This window comes from Tenrec ecaudatus, chromosome 11 (assembly GCF_050624435.1).
Source record: "Tenrec ecaudatus isolate mTenEca1 chromosome 11, mTenEca1.hap1, whole genome shotgun sequence".
Lineage (NCBI taxonomy): Eukaryota > Metazoa > Chordata > Mammalia > Afrosoricida > Tenrecidae > Tenrec > Tenrec ecaudatus.
This window is the reverse complement of record NC_134540.1, coordinates 73,908,267-73,931,699: the sequence shown is the minus strand read 5'-3', so window position 1 is coordinate 73,931,699 and position 23,433 is coordinate 73,908,267. Positions and strand designations below refer to the sequence as shown.

The 23,433-nt window shown below is 46.8% G+C and overlaps 2 protein-coding genes across 13 annotated transcripts in view; one reads left to right on the top strand and one right to left on the bottom strand.

Annotated features, from left to right (window-relative positions):
• The window catches only part of NMS (neuromedin S), a 49,280-nt gene extending 39,113 nt beyond the window's left edge, over window positions 1-10,167 (bottom strand). The window contains exons 1-2 of the mRNA XM_075562564.1: window positions 9,971-10,167; window positions 9,415-9,480 (exon numbers count right to left, since the gene is read on the bottom strand). The gene's annotated coding sequence lies outside the window, so the exon portion shown is untranslated. The remainder of the gene's footprint in view (window positions 1-9,414; window positions 9,481-9,970) is intronic.
• A 90-nt stretch (window positions 10,168-10,257) lies between these two features.
• Window positions 10,258-23,433, top strand: part of CHST10 (carbohydrate sulfotransferase 10) — a 34,971-nt gene continuing 21,795 nt past the window's right edge. The window contains exons 1-5 of one of the 12 annotated variants that reach the window (XM_075563247.1): window positions 10,258-10,477; window positions 12,777-12,843; window positions 17,347-17,583; window positions 19,696-19,830; window positions 22,838-22,995. In XM_075563247.1, the coding sequence (XP_075419362.1) occupies window positions 22,953-22,995 (43 nt within the window). In that variant the 5' untranslated portion in view covers window positions 10,258-10,477; window positions 12,777-12,843; window positions 17,347-17,583; window positions 19,696-19,830; window positions 22,838-22,952. Of the gene's footprint in view, window positions 10,478-10,612; window positions 10,710-10,741; window positions 10,839-12,776; window positions 12,895-17,346; window positions 17,584-19,695; window positions 19,831-22,837; window positions 23,000-23,433 lie in introns of those variants that run through there. The other 11 variants (XM_075563245.1, XM_075563246.1, XM_075563249.1 and 8 more) reach the window with 11 other exon arrangements.

The following is a 23,433-nucleotide window of genomic DNA, read 5'->3' as shown; positions in this document are numbered from 1 at the left end:
TAGTCCTAACAGGTTTATAGAAGATTCCTTATTTTCTACATATAAAATTCTATCATCTGCAAATAGATAGTTTTACAATGTAGATGTGTTTCATACTTTTCTCATCTAATTTCCCTGGCTAGAAACTTCAACATAATATTCATTAGAAATATAAAACATACATGTTATCTTCTTCCTGACTCCAAAGGAAAATTTTTAAAACTTTCAACACTTAGTGTGATGTTGGCTGTGGTAATTTTTGAAGATGCCCTTTGTCAGACTGAGGAATTTTTCTTCTATTCCTAGTTTGTTGTGTGCTGTATCATGAAAGTGCATTGCATCTTATGAAATGCCTTTTCAGTGTCTATTAAGGTAGCCAGGTGCTTTTTATTCCTTAGACTGTTAAGACTGGAAATCATATTAATGAATTATGAGATGTTAAAGTAACTGCATTGCTGGTATAAAGATCATTTGCTGGTATATATATATCCTTTATTTTATGTTGCTAGATTCAGCTTACTAATTATTGTTGGGGATACTTGTATCTAAATTAATAAGAGATGTTAGTCTGTAGTTTTCTTTTCTTGTGAAGTTAGTCAAACACAAAAGGACAAATACTTTAGGAGACCACTGATATTAAGAAAGAAGACAAGATTCTCATGATGAAAGAAATGGACTTTGATGGTTTACCAGGACGGGAGGAGAAGGAAGCTGGAGCCAAAGGCTAGACAGAAGAAGAAAGAAACTCGAGAGAAGAAGGAAATAATATTCTACAAAGGAAAATGGAAAAAATGGGGGAGAAGGACAGAACAAGCCTGTGGGAGTTTTAATAAGTTGTTAAATGTAAAATATGATTATCTGATATGTAAACCATCGCTTACTTCACAATAAAACAATTAAAAAAGAAAAAATGGCAAAAAAGGTGATTGGTGAAAGACTGGTATAATTCTTCTTTAAATATTTGAAAAAATTCAGTAACTTGAGCACTCGTATGGATCACTTTTCTTTGGAATGGTACACATACAGATCTCTTCCAGTCAGTTGGCCAAATAATTGACTTCCAAATTTCCGGGAACGGATGAGTGAGTGCTGCCAGTGCTTCCTCAGCTGGGTGAAATAGTTCAATGGGTACTCCAGTAATTCCCGAGCCTTGCTTTTGGCTAAAGCTTTCAGTGCAGTTGCAACTTTTTCCTTCAATGCTACTGCTTTCAGTTTAGTACTTTGAATTTCTTCCTTCAATACCATTGGTTCTTGCTCATATGCTACCTCCTGATATGGTGGATTATCGACTAGTTCTTTGTGGTACAGTGACTGCATTCTTTCCATCGTCTTTTGATGCTTCCTGCATCATTCAATATTTTGCCCATAGAATCTTTCCAAATTGCCACTCAAAACTTTAATTTTTTCTTGAGTTCTTTCAGTTTAAGATCTATTGGGCGTGTTCTTCCTTCTTGGTTTTCTAACTCTAGGTTTTTGTACATTTCATTATATTATTTTACTTTATCTTCTTGAGCTGTCCTGTGAAATTTTCTGTTCAGCTCTTTGACTTTACCCTATCTCCCACGTGCCTTAGCTACTCTCCAATAAAGAGCATTTCATCTAGGTTGTCAAATTTGTTGCCATACAATTGTTCATAGTATTCCTTTATAATCAGTTTTTAAATTTTTAGGTTAAAATGTCGTATCTAACCTTTGTAAAATTTAATCATTTTATTGGGGGCTTGTACAACTCTTATCAAAATCAATACATACATACATTGTGTCAAGCACATCATTTTTATTTTTTTGAAGTTAGTAATGTCCTTGAATCATTCCTGAATATAGTTACTAGAGACGTCTTTCTTTCTTTCTTATTGGTCAGTTTTATTAAAGTCTTATTTATTATCTTGATCTTTTCAAAGAACCAATTTTGGATTTCAATGATCTTCTCTGCTGTTTTCCTATTATCTCTTTGCTGCTGCTCAGCTGCTGCTGTTGTTAAGAGCACTGAGTTGGTTCTGACTCATAGCAATCTTCTGGACAACAGAATGAAACAGCCCAGTCCTGCACCGTCCTCACAATTATCCTTATGTTTGAGGCCATTGTTGCAGTTACGATGTCAGTCCATCTTGTTGAGAGTACCTTTTTCCCTGCCCCTCCACTAAGCTTGATGTCCTTTTCCAGGGACTAATCTCTCCTGATAGCATGCCCAAAGTCTCACCATCTCACCATGTAATAAACATGCTGGTTGTACTTCTTCACAACAAATACAGCTGTTGGTTCTTTGGGCAGATAATGGTACTTGGAACAATCTTTGCCAGCACTATAATTCAAATGCATCAAATTCTTTGGCCTTTCTCATCCAGTGTCCAGCTTTCATACGCATAGGAGAAAGTTGAAAGACCCCGGCTTGGGCAGTTGCGCCTCGGTCTTCAAAGTAACATCCTCGCACTTCAACACTTTGCACACAGCATAGTTACCCAGTGCAATGCATTATTTGATCTCTTGACTGCTGCTTCCATGAGGACTACTCTTTATTTTGTTCCTCCTGCTTGCTTTAAGTTTCATGTGCTCTTCTTTTTCATGTTTCCTAAGGTTAAAAGTTAAAAAATATTTTTCTCTCTTTTCATTTGGAATTTGCAGCCATACATTTCTAAGCGCTTTTAAAAACTGTATCATCTATTTAGTTACGTAATGTGCTTGTTTCATTCATCTCAAAATGTTCTTGAATTTCGTTTCTTCTTTAACTCTTTGATCTTAAGTGCTTTCTAATCTTCATATATTTGTAAATTTCCTTTTGATGTTGATTTTTAATTCAGCTCCATTGTGATTAGAGAATATACTTCATATGATTTCAATCATTTAAATCTATTGAGTTTTGTTTCATGGGCTTAGCACACAGTCTTTTCTAGAGAGTGTGCTAGTTGTACTTGAGAACGTGTATTCTGATGTTGTTGGGTGGCATGTTCTATGCCTTTGTTTAGGTATGATGTTTATAGAAAAGAAAAATGAGATCCAGATGACATTTAACACATCTACCTTTCCACAGAGGTAGAACTGGTAGGGTGAATCTTATGAACTGCTACCTTGAAGATCCCAAACACTTCACTATCAGCAATTTCTCATAGTGCAACCTCATAAAACTTATATATCCTCTCTCTCACTTCAGTACCATCATCACTGCAATAGAATGCATAACTAGGCAGATTAGGATAGGTGAAGCGACACATATGGCCTGAACTATCCGTGGCCTGACATGATGTTTACTTCTTGCTTATGTTGCCCCATGCAGGTCACGCAACACTCCCCCAAGTCTTAACTAAGGGGTAACAGTTGCTTCCCTTCGTGTGCCTGCCTGCCTTCTACAGGACATAGCATAGCACCAGAAGAAAATTGAAGGATCACATGGCACGTTCTGAAAGGGAAACGCTGGAGGTGCCCTAGGTCACTTGTGTATACGTCGTATTGACTGTCATTCAGCCATTTATGTACCATGAATGATGTCTTCATTTATAATATAACTATGAGGACTAAGGTGCACTGACGTAAGCCGTGGTATTTTTAATCACCTCATATGCATGCAAAAGTTGGATAATGAGTAAGGAAGGCTGTAAATGAATTGATGTATTTGACTTGTGGGAGAGAATGTTGAAATTACCTGAACTGTCCAAAGAACAAATCTGTCTTGGAAGCAGTGCAGTCGGAATGCTCCTGAGAAGCGAGGATAGCAAGTTCTAGGAGTCTTAATTTATGGCTTAAACACACTATCAAACATAACTAATAAACAAACAACAGAAGATAAACTAGATAATTGGTACTACCTAAGTTAAGTACTGAGGTTCATAAAAAATGTTAACAGAGAAGCAAAACAAACAAACAAAAAACATTAACAGTATAGTAAAAAGATAACCTACAGGCTGGGGGAAGTTGGTCCAATGCTCTATTCTGACATGGTTTTAACCCAATTATGTATGTGGAAAACTTCAACATCTCAACAACAAAAAGAGAAACAGTCCTATTAAACAAAATAGGCAGTGGATACAAACAGATAGTTCATCAAAGAAAATATTCAGACAGCTGAAAACACATGAAGAAGTACTCATGACCACTAGTCGTTAAAGCAGTGGTTCTCAGCCCTCCTAGTGCCACAACCCTTTCACAGTTCCTCACGTTGTGGTGACCCCCCCCAACCATAAAATTATTTTCCTTGCTACTTCATAACTGTAATTTTGCTACTGCGATGAGTTGGGTGACCCCTGTGAAAGAGTTGTTCGACCCCTAAAGGGGTTGTGGCCCACAGGTTGAGAACCGCTGCATGAGAGGGTTGCAAATCAAAACCACAATGAGATACCTTCTCACCCCTGTAAAAATGGCACTATTTAAAAAGTACACCTCTGTGGTAATTACATAATCTGCTGTCCATTTAGAGGATAAGGGGAGAAGGGTGGAATTCAGCCTGTCAATCAGGTGGCAGCTTGATAACCTCATTTGGAGTCGCCTAGGGAGATAAATAGTCTGAGGTGGGACACAGGCTCACTCCCCTGGAGACTCTACTGACAAGGCTGAGATCCTGCTAGATATTCTGGTTGACAAGTCACTTGGAGACAGGCTGATGGCAGCTAGAGCCTCAGAGCTGGAGAAGCCACATGGAGACCCCTGCCAGTGCTGAGATGCTTATACCATCACTGGATCCACAAGACTTTCCACCCATTGGCCTGTGATTGTCCTGCATTCAGCACCATTGCATGTGTTTCACATGTCTGAAGAGGAATTTATAGATTGGTATAGGACATCTGGGATAATAGCAGACTTAAAGACTTGATCTGGACTGGGCTGGGATGTTTTCTCGATATTTAATAGAGAAAATATATAAATATAAAAGGCTACTTTTTATACACGAGTGTCTGGATTAGTTTCTTTAGTCTACCCGGACTAACAAAATAACAGAAAACAATAAAATCTGGCAAGGTTATGTAGAGGCTGAAACTCTTATTTATACACTACTGATGGAATTGTAAAGCAGTATAACCACAATTGAAAATGGCATAATGTTTCAACAAAGAGCTAAAAATCATAATACCATACAAACCAGTAAGCCCACTCCTAGGTATAGCTCCTTGAAAAATAGGTACAGTGATATGAATAGCATAATCATACACATGTTCTCTGTAGCAAAAGGATGGAAACAGTCTAAGTGTATATCAGTGGATGAACGGATAAACAACATGTGGTATTATTTTAAGTTGGGTTGTCTAGAGAAACAAAATCATTGACATATATATATATATATATATATATATATATGAAGTAACTTTATATGTAGAAGTGATTTCATATCAAAAGTTATCCCAGTCCAGTCTAACTCAAGTCCAGAGGTCTGATGTTAGCTGTAGCCTTCTTCAGACTCATGTAGCTTCAGGCTGATAACACAGAAAGGTAAAGTGGGAAGTAGGGAGATCACAGGCTGGTGGGTGCAGAATTGTGTGAATCCAAGATCAAATGGGGACAAGGCAGGGTTGTGACAGCTCAGAGGTTGGCTCCTTGGGTCAGCAGCTCACATTAGACCACCCTTGGAGACAGTCCCAGCAGGCAAGCGGAAAACTGAAGGAGCAGAGAAAGGTGAGGTCCCTAGTCTCTCCTAGTCCCTACCTCCAAGGAGGCATCACCAGGCGGTGACTTGATTGACCTGTTGGACTCCACCCTACACAAGTGCAAGTTGACATAAAATCTAACGGCCACAGGTACATACAATGTTGTACACCCAGTGATGTGTTCTCTAAACATCTTATAACATGAGCAAATCTGAAAGACATCATGCTGAGTGAGACCACCTTTAGGAAAAGTAAAAAATAGGTTTACACACAGAAAGCAGTGATCTTTTTATTGCTGCCAGGGATGGGAGGGAGAGATGAGAGACTTCTTTACTAGACAGAAGACACACACTAACTCTGGTGTAGGGAAAGGCAAACCACAGTGAAGGGAAGGTCAACACAAGGTGAGGGATGTCAGTGATGATACTGAGAGGCGCAGAAGAATAAAGGATAACTATTGTGAATGCTGTAACATATGCAATTCTGCAACAACACCAAACAGCCAAGCAGGGTGAGGAGTTACCTAGGTCTGGGATCCAGGCCAGCCAGAAGAGTCAAGTTCTCCACAGTTCTCTACGTAAATATCAAGCAGGCCACACCCCCAAGGACATCATCATGGCTGTGGCCTCAGTAACTGCTTTGTTCACAGCATCCCATCAGGGCGTTGATTGTATTACGTTAGATCACATTATGGGGAAGGTCTCAACTCTCAAAGCACTGAGAACTCAAGCCCAGTCGACACAAAACCTGGCCAAGTGACTGGAAGATATCCATATTTGTGCCCACTCCACAGAAAAGTGACTCAATAGAATGTGGGAACTATTGTATAACAGCTGTTCTATAACATGCAGGAAGAAGTCTGTGAAAATATTTCAAAAACTGATCGATGCAACAGTACATTGACAGAGAGCTGTCAGAAATTCACGTTGGATTTAGAAGAGGATGTGGAACAAAGGATATCACTGTTGACATCAGATGGATCTTGGCGTAAAACAGAGAATACCAGGAAGATGTTTATTTGTGTTTCATTGACTATGGAAGGCATTTGACTGTGTGAATCATAACAAACTTTGGATAAATTTGCAATGAATGGGAATTCCAACAACACTTCACTGTGCTCTCTTTAATGCATGGCTTAATAAAAGATATCTAGATTGTTATATCTGCTCTCCATTCCATCTGTTTTAAAAAGTTCTTTGGGTTAACAATATGAAGAAAACCTGTATATGTTTCTCTATGATACTATACCAAAATTCAACAAGCGGTCATTTCTTAAGGATTAGTATTATGTGGCATATGCTATAAATAATTTTTCACATACATAGTTTTGCAACATCAGACTTCAGGTGTCTGGAAAATAATAGCTCCCTGAGGCATGCAGATCTTCCAAATGTTGACACGTCTCACTACACAGCATCTTCAAAAGTCACGGTTGTTAGTAACATCATAGAGCTCATGAGAATTTTTTTTTCAAAAGATCAAACTCACAATGATGAATGAAAGTTTCCCAAAATTCGAATTTTCATTTGAGAACTTGAATTTTATCATTGGCATAAATCCACCAGTTATTTTCCGTAAAGTGGCCATCTCAATTCACTCATTTTTCGGGCAATGTCTGCCCAACACCCACAGCTGAGGAATCAGCGTTTGTCAGTTGTTCTTTCCGACTGAAACTGGTGTTCCAGGGGAGCAGAAAGAACAGCCAGTTGGCTTGTTTGTGTCTGGTTTTTACACTACACGCTGTCCTCCACGTGGTTTGCCTTGAGGCAATCGCCCTCTCTAGTAGGCAGCTGGAAAGCTATGCGTGCATGCTCCTCTCTTTACAAAGAGGAGAACAGCTCCAGGAAGGACCTTGTTTGGTGAAACGTTTGGTCTTGTTTGTTTCTACTGAAAGTGCATGGTGGTGAAGAGTGCACTGACTAGAATACAGAGAGGGTAACCCCCAAAACTGGAATTGTTCTAGGCAGAGTGGAGCTTTTGTAGTATGCATTTTTCCTGCTAGGCCAGCATCCAGCAATTTGCTCTGAATTAGTGCACCCAGTGGCGTTGCCTGGAAATGTTCTCTCCGGTCACAGTTAATTTTTTCGTAAAAGGAGTTTCACTCAAACCTTGTTTTTGTGATAGCTGATTTAAATGGACAGTGTGGGGCTGTTGTGAAATTTTGTTTCCACTCTCAGGGAAAAATACCGGAGAACCTGTTGTGATATTGAACACAGCTTACAAGGACAGTGTTATGGGAAAAACTCAAGTTTACAAGTTGTTTTCTCATTTCAAAAAATTTAATGTCAATTGATGACAAGCCTCGTTCTGGACATCTGTCAACTTCCCAAACAGACAAAGATGTCGACTAGTAGTGCATTTAGAGTTCATTCCATCAGGTCAGACTGTTAATCAAGCTTTATGTTTAGAAGTTCTGAGAAAATTGCCTAAGTTTTTGACCAAAACAGTTTGTGGCAGACGGGAGACTGGTTATGCCACCATGTGAGTTCTTTTTGTTTCCACAAATGCAGAGGGACATGAAAGGACAGTGATTTGAAGATGTAGAAGAGGTGAAGAAAAAAGCGAGGAACGTGCTGTCAGCCATCCAAACAGATGAGCTTGAAAAATGTTTCCAAGACTGGAATTGCAAGAGAGCATTTTGAAGGTGATAAGGTTGTTTTGTAAAAAAAATTTTTTTTAATTGAACACATAGCTTTGAAAAAAAAGTCTGTTTTGCTGGGGTACCCCCTCATAGTTCTGTTTCAGTGCCAAGATCTACGGTGAACACCATTAGATTTGCCTACTAATATTTTTGCACAACCAAAATATGCAGAGCAAATATCTACATAATGGAAAATAAATATGCCTTAGCATTAGTATGAAAATAATTTTGACATTGAGATTCCTCTAAATTGATTTTGGAAAACCCCAGCAGCCTACAAATTGCATTTTCAGAGCTGCTGCTTTAGTGAGCATCTGCCTGCTATAAATACTAAATACCAATACTTACCTGGAAGCCTATTTATAGGAGTAAATGAGGACCAGAATAACTTTGAAGAACTCCCCAAGAAAAATACTCAGTGACCTTAATCTCCAAAGTGTAAAGCCCTAGAAAAAAACTACATCTGACTCTTTTGAACAGCATCTTGGGAATGTAATGCACAATGGCGATAATGACAGTATTTGCCGCAATGCTTTAGTACTGAGTGAGAACTGTGCTATGTACTCAAAGTGCAGTATTCTTGAGCACCAACTCTGAGGCACATACGTTTTAGTAGCTTTCCAGATACCCGACACGGAGAGATGAAAGGTCACAAGGTCACATGCTCCAAGGGTTGGAATAGGCTATGAACTTTCCCGATCTGATTCCAAGGGCCACTGGAGCACAGTGTGCTCTGTGTTGGGCTGCTAACCAAAAAACGGATGGCTGGAACTCACAAGCATCTGCTCCTGGGCAGAGATGGCGCCCTCTGTGTCTGTAGATACAGTCTGGGGCGGTTCTAGTCGGCCCTATCGGGTCACTGTGAGTGGGAATTGGCAGGATGGCAGGCTTTGGGTTGGATCTGATTCCAAATCTTGGATCCTTACCTTGCATTCTATTCTGTCACACCTAAGCTCCAAAATTTATGTATTGCTTTTCTCCCATGAAGAACACCAAAATGTGTCATCTAAACTCCAGCAGCCAGAAGGGCCCAATAAACTTCTTCTGAATGTGTGACCAAAGACAATGTGAATGAACTATCTTGCCAACTTTAAAGCACGATAGAAAGGAATCATAAAAGTGAACTGCTCATCCACAAAAGTGAAATTCTCTGTAAATTTTGCCAATATTTAACTCAATAAATCCATTCAAGCCAGACCCACTGCCACTGAGTGGAACTACCTACCTGTTAGGTTTCTGGGTTGAACATCTTCACCGGAGCAGACAGTGATGTCTTCTTCCTGTGGATTGGCTGCATAAGCAGGGCTTTGTAAGAGCCAACAAGGAAGATAAATTTTTGCAAGCACTTGAGGATGTAGTTTCATGTTGTGTGAGTGAATGCAGATACACACACACACACACACACACACACACCCCTTTCATGTTGACTAAATAGGGATATGTAAGCTAGGTATGGTCAGAACAAAGCTGATTTACTTTCTTCAGGGCAACAAAGCCAGTTTGGGGATGACTTCTGTTAGACTATACCATCCTGACACCTTACCCATTTCTGACTTTTAGGCCTACAAAGCGCCCAGGCCTTTATGCGTTGTCTCCAGGTAAGCAGGTGTGCTGCCATCGTGACTGTATACGTGAGGGGCATCTATCTAGGCAGGCACTGTTCTGATTTCCTTGAAAACGCTGGAAGGTGCCCCAAACTCAAGCGACCCCCTTGCCCCCTTTCCAAGTTTGCGGACATCTTTTTGCCTCTCCCACACCCAGCCTGGCTCCTGGATTGGCACCTGCTGGGCTTGGTTCGGCCGACTCGGTGTCGGTCCCTTTCCGGGGGTGCACGGTGTTTGGGGGGCAGGGGGCGCGAGGCGCGGTGTCTGGCGGGGGGTGCGACGCGCCGGGGAGACCGGCGGGGGCTGGTCCGCGCCGGGCGAGCGCTCGTGCCCGCGCCGGTACGGCCGGCGGCTCGGCCGCGCCTCCTCCCGCGGCCCCGCGGGCCCGCAGCCGGGGCGGGGACGCGGCGGGGACGCGAGCGAGCGAGGGCGGCGCGTGCGGCGGCGGGCGGTGGTGGCGGCGGCCTCGCCGGAGCCGGCCTTGCGCTCCAGGTTTCCTCCTTCCGCCGCCGCCGCGTTCCGGGCCTCGCGGGGGGACGGCGGGGGGCCGGCGGGGCGCGGCGCGGCCTCGGGGAGGAGCCGGGACCCCGCGCTCCGCCGCCAGGCCCGGCGAGGCCCGAGCGAGCCCCGGCCCGAGGGGCGCGGCGCAGAGCAGGCGCCCAGCGAGCGAGCGCTCCTCGAAGGGTGAGCCCCGAGGGCCCGCCGGCCGGGAAGATGGCTGCAGCGACCCCGCTCGCGGGGGGGGGGGGGGCGGGGCCGAAACCACCCGAGACGGCGGGTGTGCGGCGACGCCGGTGCGGGGCCGGTAGAGAGCCTCCCCGGTCCGCGGGGTTCACGGGAAGGCGCCTGGGGACTTCCACTAATTATGCAACAAGCCGGCGCCCGTGCTGCTGAGCTGGGCGCTTTGCTCCGCGAGGTGCTCGCTGTGTGGGTGATCGGTCATTCACGTCGTTCACGGGGCTGAGGAAAACGCGCCCCTCGGCTCGCAGAGGCCGGGCGGGAGAAGGCGGCGGGCATGCTCCCCGGGCGCACCGTTACAGACGGGGTGAGGCGGAGCGGGGGCCTGTCTGCCGGTTGGAGCCTGTCAGAAGTTGGCGGGTCTGCCTGGGGAGATGAACTAGGTTTTCCAGGAGCTGTCACGCTTGTTTTCCAAGTCTAGGAAAGGCAGGAAAGGGTTGGGCCAGCCGGGTCTGGCTAGCTAGGCGGGAGGACTGTCTAAAGGGGTTTTGTGTCTGAAACACCCAAACGTCTGGGACTTCGGGCCATAAGGAGTTGGGGATTTTGGCTGGTCAGTTGTAAGGGCCAGAATGTGGAGCGTCTCAGATTCTCTTGAAAGAAAACTAGGCAGCTCCAGAGCCATGCTTCTGAAGAAGGGCTTCGTTGCGGATCCTCAGCATGCCCCCATTCCCTCTTTCCAGTGACCAGGTGTTGTCTTGGCTTGTGTTGTTGAAGAGACTAAAATGGTCCCCGCCCAGCCCTTGCCATTATCAGGGCATGGTCCATATTGACTTAAAATTGGAATTTCTAGATGCTAAGAAAGATCTTTCTGGGTCTGCTAAGGACCGCAAAGAATAGACTCTCAAAGAAATAACTGAGGAGAAAGTGCTTTCCTCCTCTGGGATGGAGACCAGAGTCTTTGCAAATCGAGCAAAAAAAAGAGAAAAGGAATTAGCATATTTTATGGGTCAATTTACAGTTATAGCCAGGACATTTTCAGTGAGAAAGACTGAGCCAGTACAGAGGAGAGAGAGGCCAATACAGGACCTTAGAAAGGCAGAGACCCTGGGAGTCTGTTTGCGCCTAGTACATGTCTGGAGCAATCTGGATATAAGAATACGTGCATAAAGCTTACCCTTCCGGGCTGCATGACATGCATTGCTTTTGAAATTAGCATTGGAAACAGGAATGTTGCCCCTGCCCAAGGGAGTTCTTAGAATAAGAGAGAGTGAGACTGCGATGTGCATCTAAGGCAGCTTGGGCTGTGTTGTGTGTTAAATATTTATTTTGCCAGCTAACTCTATTAAATCTGCAGTCTCTCTAATTCCCAGAGTTTGGCTTGTTTCCAGTTATTCATTGTATGACATTTGACTAGAATTTGCCAAGTGCTGAAGGTTGAAGGAATACAAAATTCAGAGGACATATTACATTGAAAAAAATGGAGTCTTAGGTAGAATCCCTTCCCCACTTCCAAACATGTCAAACAAGTATAATAGGATTTGACTATTTTCATTCCTAAATTACTTCATTTCCATAATAAGCTCTGTGGAAGAACAGTTAGCTTTCTGGGCTAAGATTTAGAATATTCATTCATTTACCAAAAAATTCAAAGAGAGGCATACCTCAGAGGTACTGTGGGTTCAGTTTCAAACCACCCCAATAAAGAGACTGTCACGAGGTGAGTGACATAGATTTTGTTGTTACTTCCCACGGCATATAAAAACCAGGTTTCCACTACACTGCAGCGGTTTGAGTGTCCCATAACATTTAGTATATGGGGAGGAGCCCTAATGGCTCAGTGGTTATGAGTGGGGCTGCTAACTGGAAAGGTTCACAGTTTGAAACCCCCAGTTGCTCCGCAGGAGAAAGATGGGCTTTTTATTCCCATCAAGAGTTACAGTCTCAGAAATTGGCCGAGGAAGTTCTGCCCTGTCTGATGGGGTTGCTATAAGCCCATACCGGCAGGGAGTTTGGTTTGGTTTTTAGGACCCAGAGACATGCAGTGAGTGTTGCTTTTGGGAAATGGTGCTGATCAACTTGTTGTAAGTAGGGTAGTCAGAAAACTTCATTTTGTTAAAAAACAAAACCAAACCGAAATGCATCATCTGCAGGGCGCAAAAATATGAGGTATACCTGTACACTCCACTTCTTTAAGACTTGTTGCATAAAATAATGCTTGAAAAACCAAAGTGGTTATTTATTAACGTGTAAACCCAATTGTATTGACCTTATACAATTAATGATCTTTATTGTTTAATTGTCCTAGACCGTGACAAGCAGAACCAAGAACTTCGGGCCAGTACAGCACAACACAGGAACCACAGCCCCAGCAGGTACATGGACGAGAACAGCCATCACCAGTCAGTGGAGATCCTTGTTACTTGGTATTCTTTCTGCTTCCTATCTTGCTCATGAGAAATATCTCACCCCCAAATCCAAGGCTACTGCTTTTGTATGGATTCCGATCTGTAGTCACCTATCGGGTGACCTATATGAGTGGACCTGCTCCTTAGGGTTTCCAAGACTGTAAATCTTTGTGGGAGCAAACAGTCAGCCTCATCTTTCTTCCTGTCTAGGGGCTGGTGGCTTTGAACCAGCAACAATGTGATTAACAGCCTAACAGCTTAACCCATTGTGCCATCAGGGATTTGTATGGAGATCTTAGGAAATATATATAAAAAAAACTCTCGAGTAAGAGTACATGCATGTATGTTCGAAATGTTTTCTTCAATGTAAAAATCTCGGCATTTTGTCAGAACTGGCTATCTGCTAAGAGCAGTACCTGGCACGTAGTATGGCCCATGCAGGTGTTTGCTCTTCATCAGCGTTGTTTGTCATGAGAAAGCATCGTTCCTACTCTCATAAAGGCATCTCTGCTGGACTGAGGTAGGGGTGTGTGTTTATTATGGCAACTCATGATGATAAATTATGTAAGGAGGATCACTCGTCATGGTGATGGCGGAGCAGACAAAGGGAGTTTCTGAACTGAACTAGCAATAGAAAAACCTCACACAGTGAAATAGAACTTTACATAACGAACTCATATGCCACGTTCTTGTATTGAGTTGTAATGTAATCATTTATGGATGAGGTAATGCCTTTAAGCCAAACCCAGGGGCCATCCAGTTGATTCAACTCAGGACTATCAGAAAATCATGCTCAGCTGGTTTTCCATGGCTGAACTTTGGGGACTAGATGCCTAGGGCTCCTCGCCCCCACCCAGGTGCTTCTGGGTTGACTTGACCCTCCAGCCTTTCTGTTAGTAGCTGTGCTTGTTAATCACTTGCCCACCCAGAAGGGTAGTTCAAAACCAGGAGACATGAATACAAAGCAAATCAAACTCACTGCCTTCTAGTCAATTCTGACTCACGCTGACCCGTCCTGTGGAGTGGCTGATGGTTTTGAACTGCTGACCTTGCAATTAGCAGGCCAACGCGTAACACCCACGGCTCCTAAATGGTTAGTGGTAAAATGTGTCTCCCTGCTCCACCCTCAGCTGACTGGTGTCCCTTCTTCCTCATAACCTGCTCAAGAGTTTTGTGTTGTTTTTCACGGAGACTCCTTTAGTGTCTCGCTGGGTTTTGCAAGAATGTAAGACTTGGACACTGGGCCCTTGGATCCTTTTTCCCTGGGGTGGGTGACATGTGGTGAGATCAAGAACCCAGGAGTCCCCATCTCAGTAAAGGGACACTGACAGGAGCCCAGGGTGACTGAAGGGGTGGTTTGCTTGAAGAACTGAGGTGGAAAGAAAGGTGGCCTTCCACCAAAATGAGCAGGTGGGGAGCCCATTCACCAACAAAATCAAATGCGTGTGTGCGTGCATGTGTGGGTGTGTCATGGGCAGGGGTCACAGAGCAGAGTTCTTAGGGGGGATATTTACAAACGGTTTGAATGTGCCTTTGTGCATTTAACTGGGACAAGTAATGCTAACAAAACATTACTATGCAAAGCACAAGGTGACTAGCTCTGTTGTATCCGGTCTGCTGGTAAGCACACAAGACAATCCTTGCACCCACCATCTGTCTGCTGTAAGTCCCATTTGGCCACTCAACCTCCTACACCGGAGGGAGCCTCAGGACCTTGAACATGATTGCTCGGAGCTGCTGCCTGCCCTTGCCTCCTCACCTGGATGATTTCCCCTTCTATGCATTGTTCACACCAGCCTGGCCGCTGCTGGGAGACTAAGCATGAGGCCAGGCCCTTAACCCAGGTGCCTGCCTGATGGGCTCCCTCCCTCTTCCCTGCCTCTTCTTGAAGGCATCCCCTTTCCAAGGCCTTTATCCCCTTGCCCTTCTTCAATAATCCCAACACCACCTGCACCGTCTCGCCCCAAACGGCTTGGCGTGGCCTGTCTAGACTCAAGCCCTCTGAGAACAGGATGTAGGAAAGCCCCAGCCTGCCTTCAGAACAGGGGCTTGGTAAATGTTTGCTGAGTGAATCAACATTTGGAAAAGAGCCCATTTAAACTGGGCGACTCGGGCTTGTTAACCCAAGGATTTTTCAGAACCTTAATAAGCTACTGTGCTCATTGAAAGTGGGCCCTGCAGGTGGAGGCTGACCCCAAAGCACAATGTAAGAAGCTTTGTACAACTCAAACGGATGGGGAAGGGGGTAGCTTGGCAGGAAGGTTATTTGCAGCCCAGCACAGTGAATCAATCCATAAGAATCTTTTCTGGAACAGCTCAGGGAGGGGAAACTGCATCAAAGTACCAGAGCCATTGGGAGTACTTAGAAACATGCAGAGTGGGTGCTGTCCTTTTGTCTTAGAGGGGAGGGGGGCGGTGAGGATTTCTTACAGGCTGAGCAATGGTCTTGCTTACCTTAGCTCTCTGAACCACCAGACAGGCCTTGGGGCTTTTCAAAGAGCCCCAGACCCTGTAGCTTGGTTTCCAAGCCTGACATCTTGACAAGTGAAACTCCCATTAAATCAATGGGAATAGTAACGCCGGGAAGACAGGTGTACAGACTCCCGGGAAGTGGGGTGACTCTGTGCAGGGCAGCGCATAGTAACCAGGGGGCCGGCACACTCAGATTGGCCACCATTAGCAGGAGGGGGAACTTTGGGGGTTGTCTTGGTTCCTTGACCAAAGGGGAGTTAATTACAGGAAATGTCAGGCTGTTTAAAAGCCATTTGTCAACCTGGCCTGCAGGGAGAGCCTTTTGCAGAGCCCTGGGGGAAGGACTGTCCTGGGCCAGGCCTCAGTCTCCCTGCAGATGAAAACCCTGAGCCCTGATGGTGCCCTTTCTGGGCAGGACCATGCAGGAAGTTCACCAATTTCCTCCCCTAAGCCAGTTGCTCTCCTGAGGTCTTCAGCCAGCCGAGAGTGTCAGAGGCTCAGTGAGCTTGGAGGGTCTTTCATTTTGTTCAGCCAGTGGCCCGCCGTCACTGGGGTTTTCCCAAGGCCAGACAAGCTGCACTTCTGCAGTTTAGTCCCTGTAGATCAGAGGTGGGAAACCACTACCCTTATAATGCGAGGCGTGAAATCATCAATACCAGCTAACATCGCATGCCTCACCCAAGAGAAGAGGTTCCAGCCATCACTTAGGGGTGACTTAATCAGATGCTTGACCAAATATAGCAGAAGGAACTTGATCGTTGTGTCTGGCCCTGCGAATGGCCCGTGGCAGAAAAAGGCTCCCCACCCCTGCTGCAGATGGTACCTGCTAAAGGGCTTGCTAGACAAGAGTGAAACAGTGGGTGGTGATGGGAGGACCTGTTAAACCTCCTTCCGCTGCTTCTACAGAACACTTAGTGACTCGGAGCATTGACAGTCGCCAGTGGACTAGATGCCCATTGCCGCTCATTTTCCTTCCTTCCTAATATGGGAGGAGTAGGTGGTAGGAAGAGTGGGTATCATGCTAGGATGCCTGGGATCTGCATTTGAACAAGAGCTCCGGGAATCCATGTGGGCATTCTAATTTGAGCAGTCATGTCAGGGGAAGCAACTCTGTACCCACAGCTCTCTCCCCTGCTGCTCATTAGAATGATCTGCAGAGTTTTTACAGCCTGCCCAAACATCACCTCCAAAGATTCTTGTTTCTCTGTTCCAGTGTTGTTGAGGTATTAATGCACAGACACATTTTTAAAGCTGGGGTTTTAATGTCTGGGAACCAGGAACTGCTGCCTTGGACAGGAAGTCTGGCGTCATGAGGTAGATGCCTCGATCCAGATGGCCTGCCACCGCAAAGCAGAAGTTTGCTGTGGTTAGCTGGGAGTCCCACCCCCCGAAGTGTAAAGCCCTGCACATCAGTTGTGAGGGATCTGGTGTCCCCAGGCCAAAGCTGGGTTTGGAGCCCTGGTGGTGTAGGGTTATGTGTCCGGCTGTGATCCGAAAGGCCAGCAGTTTGAAACCACCAGCCCTTCCTGAGGAGAAAGACGGGCTTTCTGCTTGTGTAAACGGTGACCGTCTCTGAAACTCAGGGGTCAATTCTACCCTGTCTTACAGGGGGGCTATGAGTTGGCATCCACTCGATGGCAGTAAGTTTGGCTTGGGTTTTAAGTGGATGTCTGGGAGGACAGAGATTGCCGAGCACCTGCAATTGGAGAACCCAAACGAAGCCCTCTCTGCCATCGAGTCAATTCCAACTCAGGGCAACCCTCTAGGGCAGAAGAGAACTGCAACTCTATACAGGAATAGAAAGCCGCATCTTCCTCCCTCCGAATGGCTGGTGGTTCAGAAGTGCTGGCCTTGTGATTAGCAGCCCATCTCGTCACCCACTGGGCCACCAGGACTCCTTTGTCTGCCAGAGAAGTAGCTTCGAGGTTTAAGTTCCATCACCGCACTTTCACCTTCCTTCTTATTTAAAACTCTTGCTTGGCCCTGGTCCCTCCTAAGGTAAAGACCTCAGTTCCTGACCCGCTCCATGAGGCGCTGCGCTGTCTGAGTCCTGTCTGCTCAGCCTCATCTCAGACGGCACTCATGCTCACCCTCCGCTGTGCTCTGGACAAGCTGGCCACCCGGCCGGCCTTCAAGGTCCCGTACATCCTGCTGGCTCCACGGCCTCTGCATATGCTGAGCCCTTCGCTGGGAGCATTGCCTGCCACCTGTTCGTTAACCATGCTCTCTGCCAAGGTATTTCCTCACCCCCACTTTTTCTCTCTCACAGCACCCTCTCCCTACATGACCTCTCAGGTGGGTTTTCTGAATCATGTGAGTCTCTCCACTGGGCTGCAAGTTCCACAACAACAACACAGCCCTCTCTCTCTCTCTTTTCAAATTTAAATCATTTTATTGGGGGCTCGTACAACTCTTATTACAATCCATATATACATCCATTGTGTCAAGCACATTTGTACATTTGTTGCCCACATCATTCTCAAAACATTTGCTGTCCACTTGAGCCCTTGGTATCAGCTCAATTTTTTCCACCCCTCCCTCTCCCTCATGAACCCTTGATAATGTATACATCATTGTCCTTCTCTGTGTATGTATGTATATATGTATATGTACATATATGTATGTATATACATATATAGACACACCCTATGTAGACACACCCTGTATAGACACACCCACAAAATACACAACAGCCAAACTCGCTGCCGTTGAGTCCATAGCAGCTCATAGCCACCTTATCAGACAGGGTGCGCTTCCAAGACTGTAACTCTACAGAAGAAAGCTCCATCATCCTCCTGTGGGAGCCGCAGGTGAGGCAACTGATGGGACTCACTCAGCTGTTAATGAAAGGTAGCTTCACTATCAGAGTCCCCTCTGAGGCACCGCAGGAGGAAAGTCTGGCAGCCTGCTTCCAAAACCTAGCCCCTGACACCCTGGTGGGGCACATGTCTGCTCTGACATGCATGCGCCCCCGCCAGGCAGAATCAACTCCGTGGCAGTTGGCTTTCCTGTCTCTCCGGCATCTGTTCTGCATGGGAATTGAGGGCACCCTTTATTTGAAGCACCTGCTAAATAACTAGTTTTAGGCTATGTTTTACTTAAAGGTTAATGCAAATAGACACCTCACATCTGTGCTGCATGCTGTCAGGTGTGTACACAGTGGACGCAAGGAGAGCTGGTGTTTTAAGAGCGGAACAATAGACCTTTAGTTGTGTTCCCCACCCCCACCCCGCCCCGCCCAGCACTGGCTGGCTGATAGCGCCTGTGACATGGAGAACAAGTCCCACTTTATCAAAATTTTTATCAAGGTTACCTTGGCAGCTGTTTCCCTTGAGCCAGTATACAACTTATGAGTTAAATGTTTTAAAAAAACGTACATCCAGGACTTGGGCTCTCTAGAAAATACCGCCGTGTGAGGCAGTGTTTCTTTGCAGGCTGCGGGTAAGCCTGCCTTCTCCACCTGCCTGGCCCTGACTTGAGCCGAGAAGACCACCTTCCTAACCCCCTTGCAGCTGCTTCATCCACAGCCTTGTATTTTATGTTGTGAAAGCATCATCAGCCGGAGGAGGAACTCTGAAGACTGGGTGGGAGGGCCAGGTGGGGTCACAGAGGGCCTCCAGCCTCAGCTGTACGACTTTATTTCCCTAAAATACAAACAGACCCACCAGGCTAGTGCCGAGGACCCATCGACGGGCATCTATGATTTTATTCTCTGTAGATTTTGCTCGGTGTCTTAAATACCTCGTCATTTTTTAAGCCTACGTAAGAACTCACTGATGAGGACACAGAAACTGCTGTTGTCGGTGCCCTCGAAGCAGTTCCTAGCGACTCTGTGCACACCCAGTCGAGCATCATCCCTACGATGGCTCCTCTGCTCCACTCAAGCCCCGGAGAACAGAGCCCTCCTTGCCTTTGTCGGCTCCTTACATCTTTTCTTCCTCCCAGCTAGAAGAGCCCCCACCGCAGAGCCGTGGGCAGGACCCTGTGGTTGGGAGTCGGGAGGGGGAGAAAGCTTCGATAAAAGGACAGGAATAAGCAAGACGGTAGACACACGCAGGTGGCACTTTCCGTGTTTATTTTTAGTGCACTCTGTTTGGCTACTGGCACAAAGATCTCAAGCCCTGCAAAACCAAAACCAGGGGCTCATGACTCGTAAGACCCCCACCCCCCGTTCCGTGTGTGTGTATGTGATCACGTACGTGTAATTTTAAAAACAGTAAGATCACACACACAGCTCTGCAGCCTGCCCTTTGTGTTTGTCAGTATTTCTGAACTCAGAATTTTGCTTTTGTGGGTGGCTTCCTGCCAGCATTGAGGGTTTTTTTTGTTTTTTTTTTGTCTATCCAGGTATCCACCGCGATTCAAAAATAGAACATTTCTGGGAAGCCTTTCCTAAGCGAAGGTGGCATGCAACAAAGAAGCGATTACCATGAATATGCCATTGATACAGGAAAATCTTTTTCATTGTTCTGAGACCCAAAGGTAACCTGCCAAATCATGTCGGATAACACACAAACCCGCACATAACACAAACATAATGTGAGATTGGGAATGGCGTGATGAATACACCATAAGGCAGACGTAATACAGGTACTGTGTAGTCTCACGCACCAGAATTGGGGAGATGGCAAGGTTACTGGGAAGGCTGAGGGTGGCAGCGGTGACAGTGGTAGCCCTGTACCCTGTCTGTCCACCTACCTGAATGCTGGCAAGTTCCACCCACACGCACTGTCTTTATTTCATTCACTACAGTCAAGATGCTCCATCACGTCTGGCCTTGACGCTAACAGTAACCCTCTCAGAAGCTTCCTGAGACTTCTCCGAGGCTGTTGGTGACATCCCGCACAGGCCAGAGGGAGAGAAAGCACCAATGCTCAGAGGCCACAGCGGAGCTCGGTGCTGCTGCTTTCCCTGTCCGGGCTGCAGACGGTGCCTCTGCACGGTTACTGCAAAATAAATGCAAATGCCGGATGGTTTCGCTCTTCAGCTGTTTTCATCAAGGCAAAAATCCTTCGATGTCCTTCCGTTTGTGAAAACAGACGCAGATACCTGGATCTTATGTAAAAGGAAAGTCTTGAAAAGCAGCGCCTGCCCTGTGCTTGTTAGTTCATGGACACATTTTAAAGAATCTCCCAGCACCGCTGGAGGGACAAAAGACCCGGTGACCTGGCCCAGAAAGTTTACAGCCTAGGCAAACCCTGCGGCCAGCAGTTCCTCTTTGTCACAAAAAGTACTAGGAGTTGGAGCCCCCAACCCCCAATGAAGTGAAGAGCCCGGAGTTAAAATGGAAATCCAAGACTTAGGCAGGCAGCCAAGGCTTCAAGTAGCACCGGTTTCACTCTCAACCAAGCCAGACAGAGAGATCTTAGCCCTAGGCCTTCTGGCTTCCAGGAGGGCAGCTGCCGTGGTCTACATGGAAGGCTGTTGCCCATTATTGTCCAACCTTACCTAGGAGCCCTTCCGGAAGTCTAGCTTTGATTAGGAAGATTAGATTCTCAAACCCTAAACCACTCTCAAGAGTCAGCCTGATGTTTGGCAAGAGGGCCAGGCTAACAGTGTGCAGAGTGGGGAGACCCCTGCCTGGCAGAGTAAGCATGCATGTGACTGTGCAGGAGGCAGAGGGCGGCACCCATGAGGGATCCACTTAGCTGCAGTGTAGAGCTTAGGGAATGTGGACTGCAAGGTTCGGGCCTCTCAGATCCTGAACCAGTGATTTATTTCCGAGACTCGGTGCACAGGAATCTCCTCCTCTCTGTTCTGATGATGTGCATTCTGTTTGCCTCCCTCCTCTTTACTTCCTTTACAGTCCATGCTGGCCCCTGGGCCCATGCTTGAAAAGGTCTGCCGCTTCTAGGTGGGGCACTGAACAGTGATCAATCGGGGTGGACCACTCCGGGTGTCCCTGCTCCTGGGTGTCAAGTGGACTGAGAACAGCAGGGCTTCTTACTCTCTGTGACCAATCTATCACTCATTTGTCTCCAGGGAAGGTCAGTAGTGAAGCCCCTTCCTTGGGGCCAGAGGACCTTCCCTTCCCTTCTCATTGTAGCCTTGCCGGACCAGCCGCTGTGTTCATTTCTGGTCCCGACATTTGTCCTGAGAGTCATAACGTGTACTGAGGGGACAGTCAGCTTATGTCTCTGGAAGGTCTGCTGCAGGCTAGGCTGCTGCTAGTCCTTTGTGTGGATTTAGTCCTCATGACCACCCTCACGCCAAAACGGGACCTGGAGTTGGAGATGGGAAATGGAGGCCAAGTGAGGTTAAGAGAACTTGCTGAGTCACAGAGCTGGTGAGAAGGGGAAGAGGGGCTTGAACGGAGCCTAGTGCTCCCTGCTTTGTGCTGTGCTGTGCTGTCCTTAGGGGCGTGGCAGTGGAGGAGAGAACCCAGCTGAGGCAGGACGGCTGAGGGGTTTGGGATCCCTCTGCTGCGTAGGATTGCTGGGTGTAATGCAGGATACCCTGTTCAGTTTGAATTTCAGATAAGCAGCAAACCGTCTTTTAGCATAAGTATGCCCCTGGCAATATTTGAAACACCACATCCTCCTCCCCACCAAGAAAAACCCTTCAAAACTCACTGCCATCACGTTGATTCCTGCTCATAATGACTGTAGGACCGAGGACAACTGTCCCTGTGGGTTTCCGGGGCTGTGACCCTTTATGGGAGTAGAAAGCCCTATCTTTCTCCCTCCGAATGGCTGGTGGTTTCGAGCTGCTGGTCTTGAGGTTCGCAGCACTAAAACCTTTGCTGTTTTACATGCAAGAGCCTGGCAGCACAGTGGTTGAGCAATCAGCTGCTAGCCAGAAGGTCGGCAGCCGGAGCCCACCAGTCCTTCCTTGGGAGAAAGAGGTGGCAGTCGGCTTCTGCACAGATTTCTGGCCTTGGAAAACCTGGTGGTGCCCGAGCTGCCCTCTTCTGCCCTGTGGGGTCACTGAGTTGAAGTTGACCTGACAGCAGTGGGTGAGGTTTGGCTTTGGGAGCTGGTGGTTATTGTGGAATTCAAACCCACCTGAGCAGCCTGCGTTCTTGTCTGTCAAGTGTGACCGCCCTCGAATGGGAGCCTCACAGGTGGGCACCTGGAGGTGACAGGCAGGCTCACAAGCCACCCTGCAAAGGTGCAGCCAGGTCAGGACTGCAGGCGGTGTCCAAGTGTAGGCTAGGTAATCACTTGATGGATTGCTGTAGAAGCAAGCAGGCTCTAAGATATCTTGCCCCAGTGAGACTCTGGCCGGTAAGCATGGTGGAGACAGCCGGAGAGGTGACATCCTGCACAGGCCAGAGGAAGAAAAGCACCAATGCTCAGAGACATCATTCCCCAGCAGCAGCGAGCCCAGAAGCCCATGCTCTCCCTGAGGCCCCGAGTGATGCGTGGCCTCAGTCGGCCGTGGAAACCAGCTCTGACCAGCGTGGTCTCTTTAAACAATCTGGCCCGGCTTCAAGAAGCAGTGTGTGAAAGGTGAAGTGACCTACACTGGCTTTTGTTTCTCTTCCCAGGGATCGATCGATGGAGGCTCCTCGGGACTTGATGTATCTCTGGCAGCAGCGTGTGGCTCCCCTGACCTGTTGACAACTGCCAGTGCCCTGCCTCCCTTCTGTTGCAAGCGGTAGCATGAAAAACCCCCATTCCCACAGCTCCACACAGGCCCTGACAGGCAAGTGAGTGGAGGCGGAGACTACGGAGCATTCAGTCCCTGGCTTTTTGAATGAGATTTCTCTGGGTCTGGCTACAGCCTGGCCACAAGCCAGGATCTTAAACGCAACCCGCTTTTCGTTGCCCGGGGATGACTTCTGCCCTCTGTGAGTTCCCACAGCCAAGATCTGATGCGTGGCCCAGGCCCACCTGGCTGCCAGCTTCCAGGTAGCCTCACATGAGGGTCACTCAGTCCTATGTTGAAGGCAGGAAGGAGGCAGGTAAATCCACCAAAGCAAAATCTGTCGCAGTGTTTAAGCACTTCCCTGAGACACACCAGCTTTGCTCAGGGGAAAGCCTGGGCCATCTGCTCCCATGACAGTACAGCTTAGGAAACTGAGGGCCGTGGGGTCCTGCCGAGTTGGACTGGACTTGACCGCCAAGCCGTGTGATGGAGTCT